The sequence below is a fragment of the Aquarana catesbeiana genome, linkage group LG03 (assembly GCF_042186555.1).
Source record: "Aquarana catesbeiana isolate 2022-GZ linkage group LG03, ASM4218655v1, whole genome shotgun sequence".
NCBI lineage: Eukaryota > Metazoa > Chordata > Amphibia > Anura > Ranidae > Aquarana > Aquarana catesbeiana.
Genome location: NC_133326.1, coordinates 255,057,863 through 255,080,500, shown reverse-complemented (window position 1 = coordinate 255,080,500; position 22,638 = coordinate 255,057,863). Strand labels below are relative to the sequence as shown.

The 22,638-nt window shown below is 42.0% G+C and overlaps 1 protein-coding gene and 1 pseudogene across 1 annotated transcript in view; both read right to left on the bottom strand.

The window, feature by feature from the left end:
• Nucleotides 1-22,638, bottom strand: part of PPP1R12A (protein phosphatase 1 regulatory subunit 12A) — a 220,682-nt gene that overhangs the window by 50,156 nt on the left and 147,888 nt on the right. The window contains exons 10-15 of the mRNA XM_073619994.1: nt 20,895-21,110; nt 20,540-20,634; nt 8,650-8,763; nt 5,674-5,832; nt 1,014-1,172; nt 403-493 (exon numbers count right to left, since the gene is read on the bottom strand). Coding sequence (XP_073476095.1) covers nt 403-493; nt 1,014-1,172; nt 5,674-5,832; nt 8,650-8,763; nt 20,540-20,634; nt 20,895-21,110 — 834 coding nt within the window. The remainder of the gene's footprint in view (nt 1-402; nt 494-1,013; nt 1,173-5,673; nt 5,833-8,649; nt 8,764-20,539; nt 20,635-20,894; nt 21,111-22,638) is intronic.
• LOC141135787 (5S ribosomal RNA) lies at nt 12,394-12,512 on the bottom strand (annotated as a pseudogene).

Sequence of the window (22,638 nt, the reverse complement as noted above, 5' to 3'; positions counted from 1 at the left end):
TTTAAAAATCAGGGCTTAAACATATACACTGAAAACAAATGTACTGCTGTAAAACACTATTGCCAAAAAAGGTAGCTACAACAGTATCTGCTCCAACCTCTAACCCATCTTAACACCGCTTAATATAGATGACTGTTCAGATGAAGCACACTACAGTTACAGTATCATCAGTATAGGCTTAAGAATGCTCCAATGCATGGATGCTCAACCTGTGGGCCTCCAGCTGTTGCAGAACTACAAGTCCCATCGTGCTTCTGCCTTTGCGAGTCATGCTTGTAAATTGTCAGCCTTGTGGGACTTGTAGTTCTGCAACAGCTGGAGGGCCACAGGTTGAGCACCCGTGCTCTAATGTGTAAAAACCTTAATAAAACAGACTTTCAAGAAGAGCATCCCCGAGCATACCTGTGTAGATCTTCTGGACTGTCTGGCTTGCCTTGATCTAGCTTTTCTCTGAGATTCTGATTCTTCATCACGAACTGGAGTGAGGTATGACCTGAAAAACAAACATATCAGATGTACCAGTACATATAATAAAACGAATGTGGGCTTTGCTCTTGCAGGTTCTCTTAAGCTGTTGACTACTCCCAGAAGGGAAGCAAATGGAAGGTATGTGAAGCTAGGGAACAGAAATGCCTGGTACTTGTGGTTATAGGGAGCATGTGACTTTCCACTTCAATTTGCACATGACTGCTGTGGACCTTGGCTGCTCAGGTACCTAGCACCTTATATGGGGCATCCTCCTGTGTAAGGTTTAAAATCAAACTGGGCGCATACACAGGGCTTCATCTCTTTAATCCTAGTGGCTGAATGTATGGTAATAGATCGAAAGTAGAATATGCACAGCTGGGGATAGCAGCAGTTTGATCACTATATTCCTTTAATACTGCATGAGTAAAGCACAGATTCACCGCAAGTTATGCAATGGCACAAAGGCATTTTTGGTCATTTGTTTTATTTTATTTAAGATATGAAATACAATTAACAATGCTGTATGCTTCTAAGTATGTACATACCTTCGTCTCTCCCTGACCTCTGTTGTGGAAGGAACAGTGCCAGTGGAAGTTGTGGTCGAAGATGTGAATGCAGAAATAGGATTTACAACTGGAATGGTGACTGCTGTAGGGACAGTTTCTTTTTCGGAACTTTCCTCTGTCCACAAACGGTTTGAGGTACTATACGCGAGCAGCAACACACAAAGAAAAGAAAAGGCAATGAAGGCAATTTCTTTAAAACTTTTAATGCACATGAAAGGAAACCGTTAAATGTTCTTTAAAAAATTCAAAGAAAAGGCTTGGCTATATGGATGATAAAAGTTGTGGGGGGGGGGGGAAAGAATTAGGGCAATCACTTTTTCAGGCCACTAAAAAATTTTAAGCTAGAAAAGGTATTTAAAAAGGAAACTACCATCTTTCTTTGGGAAGCCTTTGTCAGGTATTAAATGTTTCTTTGTACAACAAAGATTTCATAAAAAATGGTTAACCATACATGACATCAGTTTACAAACACTTAAAAATGTAAATAAGACATAAGAAAAAAATAAAATTGTTTTACCAATAGCTTTCACTACCCTAAATCTCCAGGGACAAGGGACTTGACCAGCAAATTTTAAAGCAAGTTAGTTCACTTTAAGTAAACGTCTTGTAGACATGGGAAAAAGCGGGCGATACATGACCTACTAGCAATCAAACATTCTGCTGAGATTATTAAATGACAGATAAACTAGTAATGAAGAGTTGAGTAAAGAGGAATTTTGACTTACCTGTAAATTCCATATCATGTATTGATAGACTTTGGGTTACATGCTTGCACTTTCAAGTGATTGGACATTGTCAAAGCTTTGAAGGACACATTCTGGGCATCCCCTATATAAGTCTGCCTCACTCTTGAGTCCTCAGATTTGTAGCAAGCCATGCAGAGAACACAGGCTTTAGAAAGGAGAGTGGCCTGTGTTCCATACTTCAAGATATGGAAATTTCAGGCAAGTTTAAAATTCCTCTAATCTTAAATTGTACAGTACATGACAAGCTTGATATTCATAAACACTGGGATGGCCCCAAGCAATGAAGAAGAAAGCTGTGCAATAACACAGGCAAACCAAACTGTGCTAACAGGCCAAAACACAGACAAGGGACAACAGGCCCGACTTCCAAGTGCTACCGCAAGAACCTCGAAGCAAAAAGGATTGGACATCCACCTGGAAGAAATATGAAAAAGTATGAAGAAACGACCAGGTGGCAGCCCAGCAAAGTTGAGCAACAGAAGCATGATGCCGCAATGCCCAAGAAACTGCAGGCGTTATGTTGTTCTTTAGAAACTCTCGAGATGAGTTGATGTATCCATCAATGAATGACTTGAGGCAGGGTGTTCCTTACAAAGTCCAGGGGACAAGACGAATAGGGAGTCAGTCTTTCTGCTGAAGTTAAAGGTTGGAAGTAGACTCGGATGGCTCCGACTACATCCAGGCAGTGAAGCTTGATCTCTTTGGGGTGCTTAGTAGTGCACAAAGATGGAAGAACTCAGTATTCATTAGTTGGAAGACTGACACCATCAGGAAGGAAGAAAGGTCTTGGGAGCAAGGTTACCTTGTCTTTGGGAAAATGAGGAATAGTGCTTTACAAAAAAGAGCCGCTAGATCAGAGACACACCTGACAGCCTGAAGGCTACTTTACTGGAGAGATCATCTTGTGCGGCAGTTTGGGGTAACAAAGGCAATGCATCTGGTGCCAGTGCTAGAGGATCCTTGGGCCTGGCTAACAAAACCTTGCAGCCATTTACAGTGATGCTCAAGGTGCTCTGCTAGTAAAGAATCTGGTGTTTCACAGCAGTGTAAGGGTGCAGGCTCTGTCTTGAGCTAGATCCAGAAAGCAATGTAGCATGAAGGGATAAGAGACATTGCACACCACTAGTTCAACAGGTGGAGAGAAAAGTGAACAGCCTCAGCCTGGAAGTCTTCCTAATCCACCCTCCTCTGTTGCATTTCACCCTGCCCACTGGGGCTTAGTCTAAAACAGCTTCCCCAAGGCTGGGCTGAAAATCCATCAAACTAGGTAGTTCCTTGCGTGACTAGATAGGAGCATGGGCAGGTCAGCATAAGGAACATGCTTGTTCCTTGCCACTAAATTTAGTGTTGAAAATGTCTGGAATAAACTTGAATAAATAGGATAGCCTCGAATGAGGCCACCATGAGACCTAGAACTCACATGGGGAACTCAGAGGGGCATTTCTTTGATCTTAAGTCCTACGTGTGCATGTCCTGAGAGAAAGTAGTTTCGTTTCTGGAATGAAGACTACTACTTGGACTGTCTAAAATTAGTTGTATGTATTGCAGGCGAAGAGAGGGTTGGAGAGCAGATTTTTTTTAAATTGATCACCCGACTGAAAGCTTGAAACATATGAATTGTCCTGTGGGCATTTGCAGATCAGTGGAAGAGAGACAAATTCCTCAGGAGTTGGTCATCTAGATACCCTGGTGACCTGTGTGCCCTGAGTTTTTATAAAGGCTAGGAGGGGTGCCAGGACCATGGTTAAAACTCTGGGAACAGAGAATAGGGCAAATGACAGTGTGACAAACTGGAAATTATTGTCTCATACTGCAAAGTGTAGCAATTGCTGAGGAGGTAGAAAAATGGAAATGTGAAGATAGGCATGTCTAAAGAAGTCAAGTATTACTCAGAGGCAATTAAAGAGACCTTGTGGATTCCATGCAAAATCCTGGTAATTTGAAAGTATTCGTTTAGGGGTTTTAGGTCCAAGATATTATGTGGGGTTTTAGTAATGTGAACAGCTTAGAATATGATCCTTTGAACATGTCCTCTAGGGGTACTGGAACAACTATTCCCTGGAACAAGAGATAGTTCAGATGCATCCTTACGGGTAAATATCAGACAAGGGAATATCCCCAAGGGAACACAGAAGACCGTACTGGGGTAGGGGAGATATGCAGCATGCCCTGAACAAACGCCTTTACTAGAAACTGCAGGCAAAAGTTCCAGAAACTGAACAGCCAAGGTGGAGATTAATCCTTAAGACAAGATGCTGGTCCAGACAAGAGTAGAAAAAAAAAAAAAAAAAAGTGTACATCCCACGTTGTAAATATCTTGACCAAGGAAAATAGGCCTTCCAGATCTAATGGTAGACTTCCCAAGAAGTCAACTTCCCAGCTTTCAAGAAGGTAGGGATGGCTGAAGTTTAAAGGCCCCTGTCCTTCAGTCTTATGACTTCAAACAATGCCATTAATGCCTGTAACCAAGAAGCAGGATGGAACACTGGCCTTTGGGACAGGAGGTCTGGAAAGGAACTCAGTATCTACCAGGAATCTGAGTATGTCTGAATAACACAACCTCCTGAGCCATTTTGGAGTGATAGGGATCAATGGAATGCCCTCCAGCTTGATCCTGTGAAATAGATGAATAATCTGGAGAGACAGAAAGGTATAGATCAGGGACCCCATACTGGATACCTTAGCTGTGAGCAGACTCTGGCTGTGCCAATGCCAAGCAATAGCATACAGCTTCATTAAGGGTAGCTATGGTATCCTTTTAGCTTGGATGAAATCTCTGTACTAGGCATCTGATGCCGATCTGTTGCATCATATGGTAAGGAATCCTCCTCAGGCACCGTGTGGCCCAAAAGCAAAATCAAAGGCAGATATACAGGGAGGGAGGTCAGAGGTGTACAAATGACCCTGCATTATCTATCGCCTCAATAAAACCAAAAATTTTTTCATGGAATCTGACATTATGGCAGATTACTCTGGGGGAAAGGGGAAGCTGGTATGGCCGACGGGCCAGCGGAATGGCCAGAGGAACGCATGGAGTCAGAGTGGGTGCAAACATCACAATAAAAGTACCATGGCTCTGAATGATAGAACGTAACTTTTTTCCTTGCATTTATCTGCCACGCATGTAATTTTAATATTGTCCCCAGAGGGCCACTCACAAGCTCTGTAGCAGTAAAAAGGGAGTGGGACTGCCTTGCTGGCATTCACATATAATCCAAAGTAATGGAGGAATTGTGATTTTAGTTGCTGTAAAATGCACTTTGAGAGCGATATCTAGGAAATGTTCCTGGTCTGAAGTCTAATCTACAAAGGGCAAGGGGCAGCGCACGCAGTTGCAGTAACTCCACTGAGAAAGACAGCAAAGGCTCCAGACACCAAGTGGGAGATGCATGCAGGCACATCGCAAAAGGCGCACCAGAGCAAAAATATGGCACCAGGTTTAAAATCTGACCCTGGCACCCCTGGTCCCCTGCCATTCTCAACGGATTGGCTGTTGGCGGCTTCCTGTGCATCCCACGGGTTCTAAGAAAGAAGGGTACCCTGGACTGGATGTTTAAAGGACTTCTCAGTACTCGCCACAATTTATGTAGAACAAATTAACAAGGGGTTTAGCACCTTTCCTGGTTTTGCCCTCCACAATGGTCTTACTCAGGCAGGCGTCTTCAGGGACAGTGCTCTTCACCTGACAGACCACAGCCAAAAACCTGTAAAGTACTCTGCAGCTAGCTCTATATGTTGCACTATCTGCCAAGGGAAGCACCCACAGCAGGATCCAGTGAAGAAACCAACATTACAGCCTAGCCCCAGATATTCCACCAAAAAATCTATCTATATCCACACACATACAAGATAGATAGATATAGGGTATCTATTAAATATAGTTTTAGGGATACCTGCTTAATAAGCCTGAAGAAGCCAGTGTGCTTTTTGTATTAATAGTGCTAGAAAGACTTCTCGTAATCCCAGACGATGTGATCGTTGGTGTAGATCCAGAGGTTGAACTGGTAACTCCCGAATTAATTAATTCATCCTGCCGTCTACCAAAAGAACCACTAGGAAAAGGATACATGTGATCAGACAAAAAAACCTTCAAAAATCACATCTATAAGCAACTGTGTACATTATGGAGAAAGTTTGATATTTTAACAAAGAAATTAAAAGTCATTTGAAAATCAGCAAGTATATAATGAAGTTTATTAACCACTATCAGACCGCCTGCCGTCGTTATACAACGGTACTGAAGAGGGATATCGTTATGGAAGCAGCTAGCTGCCATAACCCCGGTATCCTCTTCTTTAGCGGGCGGTAAGCTTTCAGATAAAAGTGGTCTCTGCGGTGGAGGCGATCGGGTCTTGTGTCCTGTTAGGTATGGAGATGAGTGAGGGGGAAGATGACCCCCACCCGTCTCCATACCACTGCAGGGCGGAAGAGACGTCAAAAGTCACTTCCGCCCACAGCGACATTTTTTTTTTATTGCATTTTAGTGTAAATATGAGATCTTCTTGACCCCAGATCTCATATTTAAGAGGTCCTGTCATGTTTTTTTTTCTATTACAAGGGATATTTACATTCCTTGTAATAGGAATAAGTGTGACAATTTTTTTTTTTTTTTTTTTTAAAGAACAGCGTAAAAAGAAAAAGGTAAAAAGAAAAAAACATTTTAAAACGCACCCTGTGCCGCCGAGCTCACATGCAGAAGCATACGTGAGCAGCGCCCACATATGAAAACGGTGTTCAAATCACATGTGAGGTATCGCCTCAGTAGAGTGAGAGCAATAATTCTACATGCAACCTGTAGAATGTTTTAAACGTCGCCTATGGAGATTTTTTTTAAGGGTAAAAGTTTGTCGCCATTCCACGAGCAAACGCAATTTTGAAGCGTGACATATTTGGTATCAATTTACTCGGCGTAACAATATCTTTCACAATATAAAACAAAATTGTGCCAACTTTACTGTTGTCTTATTTAATTCAAAAAAGTGTATTATTCCAAACAAAGTGCGCTTGTAAGACCGCTGCGCAAATACGGTGACAAAGTGTTGTAACGACCGCCACTGTATTCTCTAGGGTGTTAGAAAAAGTATATATATATATGTTTGGGGGTTCTAAGTAATTTTCTAGCAAAAAAAACAGTTTTTAACATCCGGGCCATTAATGACACTTCGCTCCTACATGTAAAAATCTACTTTTTTTTGCTAGAAAATTTTTTTTTTTTTTTTAGCAGAGACCCTAAAAAATAAATGTCACACAGCATTTGCGCAGCGGTTTTGGGGGATATTTATTATAGCAAAAAGTAAAAAATTGCTTTTTTTTCAAAATTGTCGCTTTTTTTTGTTTATAGCGCAAAAAATAAAAAACGCAGGAGGTGATCAAATACCACCAAAAGAAAGCGTTTATTTGGGGGGGGGGGGAACGTCAATTTTGTTTGGGTGCAACGTCGCACCTCCGCGCAATTGTCAGTTAAAGCGGTGCAGTGCCGAATAGGAAAAAGTGCTCTGGTCAGGAAGGGGGTAAAAAGCGGTTAATTTTTTTTTATCTTATACTAATTTTTTTTTTTTTTTTTACTTTTTTTGTACTAACTTTATTGCTATCACAAGGGATGAAAATCATCCCTCGACACAGCATGGGACGTGACAGGTCCTCTTTATGGAGAGATTTGGGGTGGAGCTCCAAGTGGGTCCTTTATCTCTTCAACCTGGAAACTGTGCAGTTATCTTTCCATACAGAGCCCTGCAACTGGCCACAGAGGGCTGAGGATAAGAACTCTGCTCCAGGTACCACTTCTGAGGACCCTTGTGACTTGAACTATTTTATTAAATTTAAAAAGTTTGTCCATTTTAATGCCCTTTGTGTCCCTATATTCCACTACAAGTGTGCCCTTTATTACAAGTGTACAGTGTATGATTGTATACAAGGGTATATAGATACATTATATTGTCAAAAAGTATTGTGACGCCTACATTTACACGCATACGAACTTTAAAGGTATCCCCGTCTTAGTCCGTAGGGTTCGATATGGAGTTGGCCAACCCTTTGCAACTATAACAGCTTCGACTCTTCTGGGAAGGCTGTCCACAAGATTTAGGCGTGTTTGACCATTCTTTCAGAAGCACATTTGTAAGGTCAGGCATGGATGTTGAACGAGAAGGCCTGGCTCGCAGTCTCTGCTCTAATTCATCCCAAATGTGTTCTATCAGGTTGAGGTCAGGACACTGTGCAGGCAAGTCAAGTTTCTCCACCCCAAACTCACTCATCCACGTCTTCATGAACCTTACTTTGTGCACGGGTTCGCAGCCATGTTGGAACAGGAAGGGGCCATCCCCAAACTGTTCCCACAAAGTTGGGAGCATGAAATTGTCCACAATGTCTTGGTATGCTGACGCCTTAAGAGTTCCCTTCATTAGAACTAATGAGCCAAGTCAAACCCCTGAAAAACAACCCCACACCATAACCCCCCCTCCACTAAATGTTAAGCAAGGTCCATAAAGATATGGATGGGTGAGTTTGGGGTGAAGGAACTTAACAGGCCTGCGCAGAGTCCTGATCTCAACCCGAACACCTTTTGGATGAATTCAAAAGGAGACTGCGATCCAGGCCTGCTCATCCAACATCAGTGCCTGACCTCACAAATGCGCTTCTGGAAGAATGGTCAAACATTCCCATAGACGCAATCCTAAACCTTGTGGACAGCCTTCCCAGAAGAGTTGAAGCTGTTATAGCATCAAAGAGTGGGCCAACTCAATATTGATCCCTACTAAGACTGGGATGCCATTAAAGTTCAGGTGCATGTAAAGGCAGGCGCTCCAATAATTTGGACAATATATTGTATATAGTACTTCTCTCAGAAACCCAATATCTTGGGATTTTACCTTCGTTGATAGGTTGTACTTAAAATCTCATTCACGGAACTATTTTTCTTTTCATCGTCCCATTTTCTTCTTGTGTAAGAACTACCAATACGAGACAAACCGACAGAGGATTCCCTGCAGAAATAAAACGCGTGATTTACAATGTACTGTTAAAACACACACATATAGATATATAGATATATATATATATATATAGATATATATAGATATAGATATATATATATATAGATATATAGATATATATATAGATATATAGATATATAGATATATATCTATATATCTATATATATATATATATATATATATATATCTCTATATATATATCTCTATATCACTATGATCCATTCCATTTACCACTATTTAAGAAACATACAGGATTTAAAGTGATATTAAAGGCTTTATAATGTTCTACATATCAGCTTTGTAGAAAGATATTGCCCCTTACCTCCTCTTTAGCGGTCCCTTTTCCTTCCTCCAGATGCCCCCTCAGCAAGCGCACTGCTAAGAAGGAACCCATGCAGGCAAGCTCCCAAACAGGTCCCTGCCTCACAGAAGTTTGCATGACAGCAGCAGGAGCCAATGGTTCCTGCGGTGCTGCAGCTGGGACAGCACAGGATTGGTGAGAGGAGTCAGGTAAGTGTTTAGTGATGGGGGTGAGGAAGAACAAGTAGTGGGGAGTTTTTTACTTTAATGTCATGATTAAAGACTCAAACTTGCAAACTAAAATTAAAAACCAGAACAAAACGGAAACTGGATAAAGCATTAAAAGAAGAACTGTAGTCTGCTCACAATTTGTAATAAAAACATTGTTGCCATTCTGAAGCTTCTCTTCAACCACTTTGCATATTATTTTATATATACTGTGATTCTATACTTGCCAAATATGCTGCAGAAATCTCCCTCCACCATGTCTGGCTGCAGCCATTTTAACTGTGGGCAGCTGAAGCTGCCACCTGTTCACTTCTGGATTTACACACAGGCGCACACATCCAGCTTTGCAGCTTTCATTGGCCCGCTTAAGACTCAACCCCCCCTCCCTTTCTGGAAAACTCTCAGGAGAGTGAGAGCTGTGCATGATGTCATAAGCCTAGGCTAATGACCAGACAAGAAACAGGAAGTGGGCTGTATAAGGTATTTACAAGCAGAAAAAATGTTTTATTATCCAAAGATAAAACAAGGGCAGAAGATTTAATTGATGGAAAGTTGAAAAAATTACTTAAGGTCAGCTAGCTTTAAGGTGTTTTCCTTACAAGTACAAGGCGGACCACAGCATAGGCAAAAAAAAGGAAATCAAGTGTTGAAAATATCTCCTGTTTAGAAGGAACTGTTTGCATTAACTTGCCTATAAAAGTCAGAAAAAAAAAAACAAAAAACTGCAGCATACACTACATAATAGCATTCTTTATCGTCCATTGAGGGACACAGGCAATATGCTGTATCGGCTCAAAAAGGCTGTTTCAGCAATGCCAACAGAACTAAATTAAAGTCCCAAGAGTTCAGGGGTGACTTAACCAGAGGATTAAGCCACGCTACCCCCTGAATAAGCTACGAACTAAAGAATGCGAAGCAAGGGGTTGTTGAAATCATACCGATAAGGCCAAAACCTGGCCTTTGATAGTACGCAAGACCAGCTATATTTCTAACCCCATCTACAGAAGTCATGAATTCTACCTATGGCATACTTCCTGGGGTGCCGACCCCTGGATTCATACCAGGAGACACATGCTTTCCAGACTCTATAATCCTGGAAGCCAGCTTCTCTGCATTAACCAAGGTAAATACCACTGGACCTGACAGCCCAAGCTTCTTCAGAATGTGGGACTCAATAGGCAAACCGTTAAATTTAGCGTTTGTAAGGTAGGATGGAATACCGGACTTTGCAAGACAAGGACTGGACGTGGTGGTAGGGTCCATGAGTCCCCTACCACCATCTTTATGATCTCTGCAAACCAAGATCTTCTGGGCCACAATAATCACCGATTTCCCTTCCTGCTTGATCCTGGGAAGCAGCCGAATAGGAGGAAATGCATAAATCAGTGAGAACTGATTCCCCGGTAATACTAAGGCATCTGTTTCGCATGCTAGCGGATCCCTTGTTCTTGACACAAAGTTGTCGATTCTCTTGTTGAACCTAGACGCAAACAGATCTACGTCTGGGATCCCCCATCTTCGGAGCATTGCCAGGAAGATATCGGGGTGAAGGGAACATTCTTCTGGGAAAAACTGCTGGCGACTCAAGTAGTCTGCCTGCCAATTTTCTATTCCAGGAACAAAGACTGTCGATAGGCAAGGTACATTTTTTTCTACCCAAGTTAAGATATGATTCACCTCTCTCTGGGCCGCACAACTTCTCGGGCCCCCCTTGGTGATTGATATAGGCCACTGCTGTGGCATTGTCGGATTGGATCCTGACAGGACAATTCCGTAATCTGAACATCCAGGCCCTCAGACTGCCGCCCTCCACTAGTCGGGGCTTTATGGCAGAGTGGCCCGATGGAAGCCTCTCCTCAGTGCAAGACACATGAAAGCCCGCATTGCTAAAAAAAAAAAAAAAAAAAAAAAAAAAAAAACACCTGAAGGACGCCAAGATAGTGAGAAATAAGATTCTTTGGTCTGATGAGACCAAGATAGAACTCTTTGGCCTTAATTCTAAGCGGTATGGAGAAAACGAGGCACTGCTCATCACCTGTCCAATACAGTCCCAACAGTGAAGAATGGTGGTGGCAGCATCATGCTGTGGGTGTGTTTTTCAGCTGCAGGGACAGGACTGGTTGAAATCGAGGTAAAGACGAATGCGGCCAAGTACAGGGATATCCTGGGCGAAAACCTTCTCCAGAGTGCTCAGGACCTCAGACTGGGCCGAAGGTTTACCTTCCAACAAGACAATGACCCTAAGCACACAGCTAAAATAACGAAGGAGTGGCTTCACAACAACTCCGTGACTGTTCTTGAATGGCCCAGCCAGAGCCCTGACTTAAACCCAATTGAGCATCTCTGGAGAGACCTAAAAATTGCTGTCCACCAACGTTTACCATCCAACCTGACAGACCTGGAGAAGATCTGCAAAGAGGAATGGCAGAGGATCCCCAAATCCAGGTGTGAAAAACTTGTTACATCTTTTCCAAAAAGACTCATGGCTGTATTAGATCAAAAGGGTGCTTCTACTAAATACTGAGCAATGGGTCTGAATACTTAGGACCATGTGACATTTCAGTTTTTCTTTAATAAATCTGCAAAAATGTCAACAATTCTGTGTTTTTCTGTCAATATGGGGTGCTGTGTGTACATTAATGAGGAATAAAAAAAGAACTTAAATGATTTTAGCAAATGGCAATATAACAGAGTGAAAAATTTAAAGGGGTCTGAATACTTTCCGTCCCCACTGTAGGTACATGGAGGAATGCATCCCTGATGTCTATTGACGCCAGAAGTTCTCCACCTTGTAGGACGGAGACCACTGATCGGATTGACTCCATGTGAGAAGAGCGGATATTCAGAAACCGGTTTAGCTCTTTGAGATCTAGAATGGGTCTGACATACCCATTTAGTTTTGGTACCGTGAAAAGGTTTAAATAAAACCCCAATCCCTGCTCTTGCATGGGAACCACTAAAATAATTTGAGACAAAAGATGGTCCAATGCTTAAAAGAGAGACTTTTCCTCTGGAATCTGAGAAAACGAGGAGACGGGGACTTTCAGAACTCAACTTTGTACCCTACAGTTATTGAGGAAGTCACCCACCTGCAGCCTACAGCACCTGATATTCCCAGGTAGTCCCCCATCCAGGTACTGACCAGGCCCGACCCTGCTTAGACTCCGAGATCAGACAAGATCGGGCGCTTTAAGGGTGATGTGGCCGTAGGCTACCGACACCCTTCCTACCAGACCCGTGAGAACTGCAGAAGCCTTCCCACCCACTCGAGCGAGTGAGGGGCCCCCTCATAAGGAGGCTTCAGTTCCCCTCTTGAACGTGAAAGCGGAGGCTGTCGTGACTGCCTAGAGGCAGATGCTCCTGGGACTGGAGAAGGAGCTTGTTTAAATGAAATGCGATTACTCCTCTTCCTAACCTAGCAAAAGGGTACTTTTGCCACTAGAAGTTTTTTGGATGTATTTATCCAAATCATCCCCAAACAGCTGTTCACTGAAAAGGAAAACTAGCCAGGAGCTTGGCATGATGCTTCGGCTGACCAATCTTTCAGCTGTATTCTATGCCTATGCACCAGCCCAAGCGTAAGGCGCCAGGCTTGAAGAATAGAATCTCTCATGACGTCTATTGCCAAACATAATGCCACTGGTAACTCAGCTAAATCCTGGCCTGCTGATCAGGAATAACCTTGAGCACCTGTTTAAACTGGTCTCTTAATGACTGACATACACCAATTGCTGCTAGCGCAGGTTGAGTCAGAGAAAAAGTTTTGTTTTTTATAATAGGAATTCCAACTTCTTATCCGTTGGATCCCTAAGCATATGAGCATTGTCTACCGGACAAGTCAAACTTTCATTCACAGAGGATATAGCAGCGACAATTGCTGGCATCTCCCACCTCTTAGTGAATTTTTCCTCCATAGGATAAAGTGTTATAGGAGGAAAAAAATGCTCATCTGGGTGATCCCACTCAGAATGCACAAAGCCTTTCCAACAATGAATGGACAGGAAAGGCATGCACAGCTTGGGGAGGCTTTAGTGAACCCAAACAAAAAGTGGGCATATCAACCGACTCAATAAAGAGTAGCAAAAATGCACCATCAATCCTTCAGATTGTGAAGCTGATCCCCATAGATTTGACCCCGCAGAAGAGTCATCATCAGCCTCTCCATGGTCCCCTGAAGGAAATTAATCTTCTCCCGCCCCCAGATCCTCAGCTTGAGGGTCCTGGGTAATGGAAAGGGACCTGTCGCATTTTTTCCCATTGTGGGGTGCGATTAAAGCCGCTAGTCAATCCTATTATGGCTTGAGGAAAAAACCCTCTTCAGTAATATAGACAGGGGCTGCTTTAAGGAAAACAACTAATATTTGATAGCCCTGATGGCTAACTCTGACTGGCCACCCCATCTCAGGGGAGGATTCCGTTGTAGATATGAGTTTAGGCTGTTTAGAGGTGTTTCTACCTCCCCTTCTGACCATGCACAAATGCATAGGTACTACCAGAAGAAATCACATTCACTGCTTGAGCAAATAGTCCAGCAACTGTCACTGCTATTAACGTTCAGCCTGATTCTTCAGTAAATGTGCCAAAGGAATGCCTGTTTCACCACTTACATGCCCCCTTTTTAGCTTTTGTCTCGCCGAAAGCTGCAGTCAGCAAAAAATTAAGCCTTTTAAAAGTACCCCTGTGCTGGACGTTGCTGCACGCCAACACCACGCTAAGCCACGCCCAGTCCGTGTTCCCACCGCCCCCCCCTCCAAAAAAAAAAGTGTTTTCCCGCACGAGCCTCCGATCTGACAGGATCGGTGTGTGTGGGGGGAGGGCGGCGAGGAGGAGAGCTGTGACAAACAGCCGTACAGAGACGGTGAACCGTGCGGCATCCGCCGATCGTTCTCCCCCTCTCTCTGAGTAGAGGGAGAAGCCAGAGCTTTTCTCCAGGTGGAGGGGGTGTTTTTAGAGAATAATCCCCCCCCACCATCCTACCGGAGTCCTGTGACTGCTAGCCGGAGGAAGCTGCAGCTTCCGCTGACACAGCATGATCTGAGAAAGCATGACAAGGTACGTGCTCTATACAGCGCCCAGTGGTGACTTTTAGGCATTTAACATTTATTTTAAAGGAGACAATTCATAAGAAACTTTAAAATTCCTTAGAAATCTCCACTTACCTTTTCCGCCGCAGGGATTTCTGTGGTAAAACCAACAGACCCAATCTTCACCCCTCACGGTGGGCTGCGTTTTAAAAAACCTTCAGGAACTGGGGCTCCTTTTTATCGGGGGATCCGCACTCCTGGACCCGTAATCGTACCCCACCAGAAAAGAATTATGGCTAAAAAAAACAAAAAGCACTGGATTCTGGGGTCCATCTCTCTAAAAAGAGAAGCATTACGGGCTAAACCTCTGTTTCTTCCACCACGAGGCCCGGCTACCATTCAATTTGGCTTAAAAAGACACTTTGAATGGATCCAACTGTATAGCTAGCCCCAGCAAGGATTGCTCCAGTGGAGCTCAGCACAGCTTTACTCGTGACCAACAACTTAGACACTGGCGAAAAAACTGTATGGGAGGGGTTATACAGGGAGGCAACTTCCTGTCTTAGGGTATGCCAGTGTCCATCACCTAAAGGTGGCCTATAACCCACATAGTAATTACTATGGCTCTGTGTCCCGTGATGTACGATTAAGAAATGTTAATTTTTAATACTTAATATTTTGTCTTTACTGGCAATGACTGCCTGAAGTCTGGAACCCATGGACAGTACCAAAGACGGTTTCCTTCTTTCCGATGCTTTGCCAGGCTCTTACTGCAGCTGTCTTCAGTTCTTTGTTTATGGGTCCTTCTGCCTTAAGTTTTGCCTTCAGAAAGTAAAATGCATGCTCAATTAGGTAGAGATCAGGTGATTAACTTGGCCATTGCAGAATATTCCACTTTTCTTTCAAAAGCTCCTGTGTTGCTTTTGCAGCGTGTTTTGGATCACTGTCCATCTGTACTGTGAAAAGCCGTCCAATTAACTTCGCTGCATTTGCCTGAATCTAGGCTGACAGTATCTCTCTAAACACTGCAGAATAAATATGGCTGCTTCTGTCACATCAATAAACACCAATAACCCAGTGCCACTGGAAGCCATGCATGCCAATGTCATCACACTGCCTCGACCGTGTTTGACAAATGACATTGTGCACTTTGGATCATGAGCTGTTCCAAGCCTTCGCCACACTTTCTTCTTCCTGTCATTCTTTTACAGATTAATCTTAGTTTCATTTGTCCAAAGAATGCTTTTCCAGAATGGTCTGGCTTTTTTAGATGTTTTTTGGCAAAGTCTAATCTGGCTTTTCTATACTTCAGGCTTATGAATGGTTTGCACCTTGTGGTGAACCCTCTGTATTTGCTCTCGTGAAGTCTTTGCTTGATTGTAGACAATGATACACCCACCTCCTGGAGTGTCCTTCACTTGTCTTGATGTTGTGAATGGGTTTTTCTTTACCATAGAGAGGATTCTGCAATCATCCACCACTGTTGTCTTCCACGGACGTCCAGGTCTTTATGTTTTTATCACCAGAGCGGGATGGCTAATCTGAAGAGGTGCAATTCCTAAACCCTTCCACCGATTTGGATGTACATACCCAATTAAATCCGAGAGTATGCACTTTCAGCCCATATCTATTATATAACTATAGCTTGAAGATGTTTTAGTAAATACCTGAAAAAAAAAAATCTAAAAATTGTGCCCGTGTCCAAATATAGACCAAATTGTAATATGTAATATGTTATATATATATATATATATATATATATATACATAATATACACATACACTATTTTCTTAATAAAAGAATACAATCGTTGAGAGCTAGGTGAGGGGAAACAGCGGAACAATCTTCCGAGTGAACGGCTGTGTAATGTCATCACAAGTTTGATCATTAGAAGATAGGAAGGTTGTTCTCCCAGCTCAGCCAGAAAACTGATTACGCCAAGATATATGCATGGTCATTCTGAAATAGGAATGCAGGAGGACAGGTAGGAACACTAAGTCGCACAAAGTAAGCAAAACAAAGAAAACAGGATACTTTTTAAACACAAGTACATGGCACAACAGGCACATATCATGAATAGGAAGTGTTGGGGTAACATTCTTTAAATCCAACAGTTTTTCATCTTTGCAGCAAGGCAGGAAGTGGAGGTTGCCAACTAGGAGTTTTTTGCCAGGTTACCGAGGAAACCCAAATGGTCAAATAAAAATTTTACAAAGTTTCACAGATTTTTAAATATCTACTCTAGCCCATTGATTGCATAGGCTATTTTCTGGAAAAGGTGAACTTAGTCTTAGTGCTTTTCCTTTTAATGGCATTTTCAAGATTGTTCCTTACTGGACTATTCCTTTCTATACCAGTCTAGGAAGGATTCCACGTCAGTTGGATCACGCAATGGCTGTGCCCACTCCTCAGTTGGATTTCATTTGGACATCCTATATGTCTATCAGTTACTAATATCCATGTCCCTCAATAGACGATAAAACTATCTTTGTGTTCTCACTGTAAAATATTTTCTTGAAGTCCAATGCAGGACACGGGCTCTATGAACTGCTTACTCAATGATCATAATTGTTAGGTGTGGGGTTATAGTGGGTGGGCCTTCAATGGTCTTTCAGTATGCCAGAGTCCAGTTGCATATATAACCCACAAGTAAATTTTATGGAAATTAAACGAATTTTTACCAAACAATTTTGAGTGGTTTTTGATTGTGCTAGTTGATGTGTTTAAAATTAGACATATCACCTATCCAAATACTACATTTAAGTCGTATTGTTTGGAAAGCATAAAATATTTGATTTCACATATAAAGAATTATGGAAACATTTTGTGTACTATTCAATATTTAAATTTCACAATTCATTTTTGTAAAAAAAAATAAATTCTTTATCTTGGAGTACAATACAAGACACAGGCAACATTCATAAGCAATTGGTTATGGGCCCTTACCTTCAGGTGATTGGACATTGGAAAGATTGAGGATGTGCGTTTTAAGGTGCTAGGGCTCCTGAGGAAGGGATTTTTGGAACTTTACTCTGTGGAAATAAAACCTTTCCTCCATGTGACCCCCTTTGATAAGGTGGTCAAGTGCCTCACCAAACAGATGTCTTCCTTGGAAGGGCATATGCGTGAGACGTTTTTGCTTTAGCTGTCCAAGCTTTAAACTATAAGGGTCTGTACATGTGAATAGATTTTAAAGCCATTATTGAAATTTGCCTCGTGACATGTGCTGTAGTTGCTTTGTACCAGCACGATCCTAAAATGTTGCCTGTTCATTGTCCTAGTTCAGTTAGCTGCAATTTGACATACTGAAATGGAAGCAAGGGCTGGTTGCAGGGGTGGGCCTGCGAGAGCAAAGTCTTAAAGAGGAACTGCAGTCTGCTCACATAATTTGTAATAAAAAACATCTTTTCCATTCCGAAGCTTCCCTCCAAACATTTTGCATAATATATATATATATATATATATATATATATATATATATATATATATATATATATATATATATATATATATATATATATATTTTGATTCTGTTCTTGCCAAATATGCTGCAGAAATCTCCCTCCACTGAGTCTGGCTGCATCTATTTTAACGGTGGGCAGCTGGAGCTTTTTCCTGTTCACTTCCTGTTTTTATACAGACACACACCTCCAGCCCGGCAGCTCTCATTGGCCCTCTAATGACTCATCACCTCTCCCATCCTGGCAAACTCTCACAAGAGAGCTATGCACAATGTCATAAGCCTAGGCCAATGACCAGAACAACAGGAAGTGGGATGTATAAGGTATTTACTGGCAGAAAAGAAAAAGTTTTACTATCCAAAGTTAAAACAACAAGGGCAGAAGATTTAATAGATGGAAAGTTGAAAAAAATGACCGAAGGTCAGCTTTAAGGAGTGTCTTAAGCGTTCTGTCTGCAAAATATTTCAAAACGATCATCTTCAATAGGTACAGCAAGATATTTGTTTATAACAGACAGCAGAATCAACTACAGGAGTAGCCCACATTTCTGCAAACTTTCTTTTTTAGTGATCAGCTAAGACATTGGGGGAAGTGCAAACCCTTTCTGGTGTGACCCCGATGTCAGACTGCAGATTCTATGTGTCTGTGAGCAGGGAATATTTTGCAGCATTTAGTAGGTTTCTTTGTACCCAAAAGATTCATGGCTAAACGGAGTGTCGGGCTGCCATGGATCTTGCAGACAGAGGCAATGAGTTTTTTTTTTTTTTACCATTGGCAAGCATGTTGCCTGATGCCACCTCCTCAATATAGTGGCAATCTGGGGGAGAAAAATTGTCTGCAGCTTTCTCTAATATAATGTCTCTTCATTCCCTTCTGTGTGTTTCCTCTAGGACTGCCATATTGAGATCTGATTGTCTGGTTGAGAAATGGGAGAAGAGATTGGGTACTTGAGCCCTGGACAAAAATGACTAATAAAGCTGTAATCCATCCATGGAATTATGACACGCACAAAATTCTGTTTGTCAGGTAAGCACCATGCTGTGTGCCTGAAATAGAGCTAGAAACGGATCCAGATCGTTGTTAAAACCAGGTCCTGCTCCATTGCAAGGGACGCATCATTATGGAGGTCGAGTGTTGTGCGGCCTTTGGAAAAACGAATGATCACCTGAGATTTTCAATTGACTCCTTTTTGCCTGGTCTTTGCCATAGCTACATGTGAGGGTATTCCCTTGAGGGGTGCTCATGGAATGGAGTATAGGAAATAGGCTATGTGTATCCAGAAGGAGAACGCAGTAATCCACATGTAGAACGGCGTTAACTAACCCTTGTGGCGAAAGGGTGGGAGGAAGCACAGGAGCACTTAATAAGGGCTCTAGACGTGACGGCGTTAAAGTGTGGGACCAGCGGTGTGACATCTTCTCATCCACCTGAGACTAGACTCTGTGGTTTAAATTTTAGTGCAAAATTTGCACTGTGAAGTGAACATATTTTAAACATAGCCTCGTTTTTACAGTAACCATGTGTGAGACAATGGACTTAATATAAAGTTCAGACTTTGCTGTCATAGTGGGCATACCTCTAAATGGGTCTTCAGGGACTGGGTTCCACAGTGATGGCCCACATTCCTGAAACTGTATAAGACCCTGCTGCTAACATGTTGCACCAGGTGCCAAGGTGAGTCACCATGCAGGATACAGTGTCCGAAGTAAACTATACGGGCTGTCCCCACAGCGTGCAGGCTGGGTAGGACTCACAAGTTTTACCAACGTGGCACCTATTGCAATACTCTGCTTCTGTTTAGGCATTAGAAGACGGGTGTTTACTTTAGAATTTGAAGAAAATACATACAATTTTTAAGCCTTTAAAATGAATACTGTTTCCACTGCAAATCAATTAATGCCCATGTCGAGGTACTGCCCAAATTTACAGCCTCTCCCCCTCTAAAGCATGTGCCAGAATTTTAAGTGGAACTTAAGGCTCCAAAATTAAAATGGGCAGACAGGCAGAATTTTAAATGCATTAGAGACATGCTTTGCCTCTCCTGCATTAAAGCTACTTACCTGCCTGCCCCTGTAGAGTGAGCTGCGCAAGCAAAGCTTATTGCAAATTTGGCAATGCAAAATGCACGAGTGACATCATCTCAGCCCAGCCGAAGACTGAGACCCGTAAGCTAGCTGCCCAAAGAGGACAATGACTGGCGGTAAGCTCCAGGGACAGGACATCACTGGATTCAAGGCAAGTATAGTTCTGTTTTAACCTTTTTTCCTGTAGACAGAAACAGCTTTCATCAGTCTACAATACATCAGCAGGCTAATAAAATTCTTGCAGGTGCAGCTAGTCTGAAGTCTGTTCTTACTGACGTGGGCACACCTCTTGAAAAACATTTACCAAGAGCCATTTTCCCTACACAGCAATGTGGACAGACTCTTGGAACTTAAGGCAGCAGCACTGTTTTGCGGAGGAAAAAAAAAAAAAATCAAAACCAATGTACGTATGTAGGAAGGGCCACACAAAAGTGCTGCAGACAAGCAGACAGCTATGACAATGCTGGTTGGGGTTTCAGTGCAACAGGCACTGTGTTTTAACCAAAGCTAGAAACACACTGGATATCTGGCAGAATAGGTATTTTCTGTACATGTTGAGCTGCTAAAATAGTAAAAGAAATGTGGATGTACTGGAAAGAGGTTTTCCATTTTTTTATTCTATTTTGACATACATACGCTTTAAGTTCTCTCAATCAATAGCATACATTACCTATTTTCCTTTTCTTCTATGTCAGAAGTACTTGCAAGGCGCCTAGGTATTGTTGGAGCTACGTATGCAAGCCGTGTCCCTCTACCATCTTTCTCCTGAAAACCAGAGCAAAAGGTTGGGTTAATCAATGGCTCAATAAGTGGCAAAGCAAGGATCATGATTAAAGCCTTAAAAAACACACCAATAAAATGTCAATTGAGTCCCATGTTTGGATCCTCAAAGCTTCATTTACAAGGATTTGAGTATATCTGCCTGAAGGTATGCTTTAAATGTAGAAATAAAAATGTCTATTTGAAGTTTTCCCTAAAAAAAAAGTTTGTATGTACTTTGCAAGTTTTTTAAACAGCAAAAATACCTTTTCCTTATTGTCTAGAGTAGAAGAAAGTCTTGGACTGGAGGCAGAACGCATGACACCAGTAAAGTCCCTCTCTTTTTGAGCTTCTTTGGATGCAGTAATCTCAGACAAAGCACCATAACTTCCTGTTTTACGAAGTCCTAAGCGCCATGAAGCTGGAGACTCATCTTTCCTTTCTTCCTCTTTAGGTGATATTTTGGTGGCAGGAGTGGGGAACTGCAAAAACAGAATAGTAAAGATTTGATTTTGCTGCTTAGCCTCATACTAATGGAACCCAACACCAAAGCAATCAATTAGATTTGCAAAGGCATTTGATCATTTGCTGCAGCTTCTTTGATGGTCAAGCCTATACAACAGAATAATCTTTGGCATAGGAGATGTATGATTTAAAAACCCAAGTGTGAATCTAAATGGTGTTAAAACATCACTGGAAACAAAATCTAAACACACGGGAAAACTTGTTAATGAAAAATAGAAACCCCCACTGTTGAAACAAATTTACCACTTTTAATGTTAGATAAGTCATTATGTACAGCACTTATCACCAAATAGATTAAAATAGTTAAAAGTCAAAACCATGCACAGTGAGGTAAATCTGATTATATATATTTTGCAACCTGGAACCACAGAAGTGCGCACACTATTCCTCACCATAGACTTGTCACCTTTATTTGGCACAAGGACTATGCCAGTTTTGCGCAAGCCCTGTCTCCATGAAGTAGGATGTGCCGACTCCACCACTGGCATGAAAGGGGCAATGAAATCAAACTGAACCCAAAATAGGCAAGATGGAATAAGATGGAAAGCAAAGAATGAGAAACCGAAACAAAAGACCAATATCTTTTATTGCTTATAACTATCCACATCTTTAAAAGCACCATATTAAAGATATTTGGTAGAACCATTAAGACAGATGCAGTACATCAAAAGCAAAAAAGGAATATTGCACAAACACCAATAACCACAAGAAAAAAAAAAGTGGGAACCCTAACGTAACTAAGTATTTTTGGTTAGTAAGTGTTAGAGCCTCATAATTTTTACTGTGGTCTTTGTCTCTGCTGGGAAGATTCAGCCCTTTTGTCCATTATCACTGACACAGAAAAGGGGAAACCCTTAAAATGATTGTAGAGACATCATACTTACCTGCACTGTGGAATGGGTCCCCTGCAAGCACTCTGGGCTTCTCTACTCTGTGTATACTATAGGAAGCCGCTTTCTATGTTGACATGTGCCAGCTCGATCCCGTGCCATGCCTTGTGTGTCCATTGCCCTACCCTCAGCTCCCTCATCACTGCAAATTGACAGCAGAAGCCAATGGTTATCGCTGCTCTAACCAAATCCAGTGAGGGAGAGCTGCTGCTCTCGGGCACGGCGCTGGATCGTGATTGGGCTCAAGTATTTGGGGGACTGGAGGGAGGTGACAATTGGTGATTTTTTACCTTAATGCAGAGAATGAATTAGGGTTAAAAAAAAAAAAAAACCTTCAGCCTTTACAACCATTTTAATTTTTAAGTTGCCAACAGAATATAAAACTTCCAATTAGGACATTGGTGACAACTGTGAAGGGGAGAATACCACTACTTTAGAAATTTTCTCTCGCTTCCTGCAGTGTCTGCAAGACAGGAAGTGAGGGAAATATCTCCCCACTGGGATAAAGACAAAAAAATTAAACAGGGATAAGTCTTTCCTACTCTACCCACAACAAGGAAATAAAAAATATCTTGCATGTCAGGACTTGTATTCA